This window comes from Penaeus monodon, chromosome 27 (assembly GCF_015228065.2).
Source record: "Penaeus monodon isolate SGIC_2016 chromosome 27, NSTDA_Pmon_1, whole genome shotgun sequence".
NCBI lineage: Eukaryota > Metazoa > Arthropoda > Malacostraca > Decapoda > Penaeidae > Penaeus > Penaeus monodon.
The window spans coordinates 14,616,792-14,618,118 of NC_051412.1; the positions used below are offsets into that span (position 1 = coordinate 14,616,792).

The 1,327-nt window shown below is 39.3% G+C and overlaps 1 protein-coding gene across 1 annotated transcript in view; it reads left to right on the forward strand.

The window, feature by feature from the left end:
* Positions 1–550: 550 nt before the first annotated feature.
* Positions 551–1,327, forward strand: part of LOC119590602 — a gene marked incomplete in the record, with an annotated part of 14,232 nt that continues 13,455 nt past the window's right edge. Inside the window, 1 exon segment of the mRNA XM_037939280.1 lies at positions 551–679. Coding sequence (XP_037795208.1) covers positions 638–679 — 42 coding nt within the window.

The following is a 1,327-nucleotide window of genomic DNA, read 5'->3' on the forward strand; positions in this document are numbered from 1 at the left end:
ATATGTTTATTAGGCAGTTTCATAAGCCAACGCGCACTTACATGAAAGAGGCGTTATAATTTCTCCAAAACCTACTATATAATTCTCCTTTTCGCTTTAATAAACCTGATCACAGTAATTCATGCATCCAGTTCATCCCAATTACACATTTTATCCTGATTAACAGCCCAAGAAATTTCATCATAATTACGCAACGGGAAAATTGGCTGTTATGTACTTAGGCAACTGGTTTATCGATTAGGCAATAATGTATGATTATTAATGTTATTGTCAATTTATATATGTTTTTTTCCCCACACTTTAGAAACATAAATTGTTACCCGGAAAATCGCGATCTCGATTTCTATATATTATTTGATTCGCTTTAAAGAGTGACATCCAATTCCCATTCCCTAAATCGAATCCCGGTACCCAAACTCTTCTGAATATGTATTGGAATACACTACACACCCAAATGATAATACGCATCTATTAAGTGAATATAACCTGTGTAATTCCATCATAGAAATATATATTCAGGCACAAGGATGTCCAGATTTCCCATAAATCGCCTCTCTTAGCCGCGCAAATCAGCCACTGGCAAAATATTGGAACTTGTCGGTGATGGAAACCATGACCCGCTATTGGAGAAAGTGCTATGGATACCGACAATTTCTTCGGATTTGACGCTTCCTTGGCGGTAAGAGAAACCAAGTGGGGTAATCACCTTATCCCTAGATGTTGTGCCTATCGGAGAAACAAGTTGTGGAGGGACAGTAACGTGCAGGAGAGTTTTAAAAGAGCGGAGAAGGAAGTCTTGACAATGACTCGGTGTCAGACCTGTGAACAGCTACATTTAGGCCGATTAATCCAGATTGTAGGCCTACCTGGCACACCTGTAGGGCCGCTGGGGACGAATTTACGCCAGCCGGGATCCTATGTTTGATCTTGGAGGAAGGGAACGAATCAGATATCCCCCAAAATAGGAATATTTGGTGTGTATCGCCTCGGGGTCATTGGAAATATTTTTTGACGTTACTGGAAATCGTTAATAAAACATACAAACCCCAATTTCCCTTCACTGCACATCTAACACATTGCATTATCCCAGGGACTGCACAGCCATCGTTAAATTTTAGTTCAGAATAACTTTTTTTTTCAAATGAGATTTTCTAGGGTCGAGGACACGTACAACAAAGGAACTTCTTAGCCAGATGGTCCTTTTCTCTGCTTGATTCTTTTGCAAGCTTTTATTCTGCTTCTGTGTGATGTATTCTGGACGTTTGAGTGTCGATTTTTATTGATTGATATTTATTGTGTTACCTTTAGTCTCGGTTCTTGATGATGA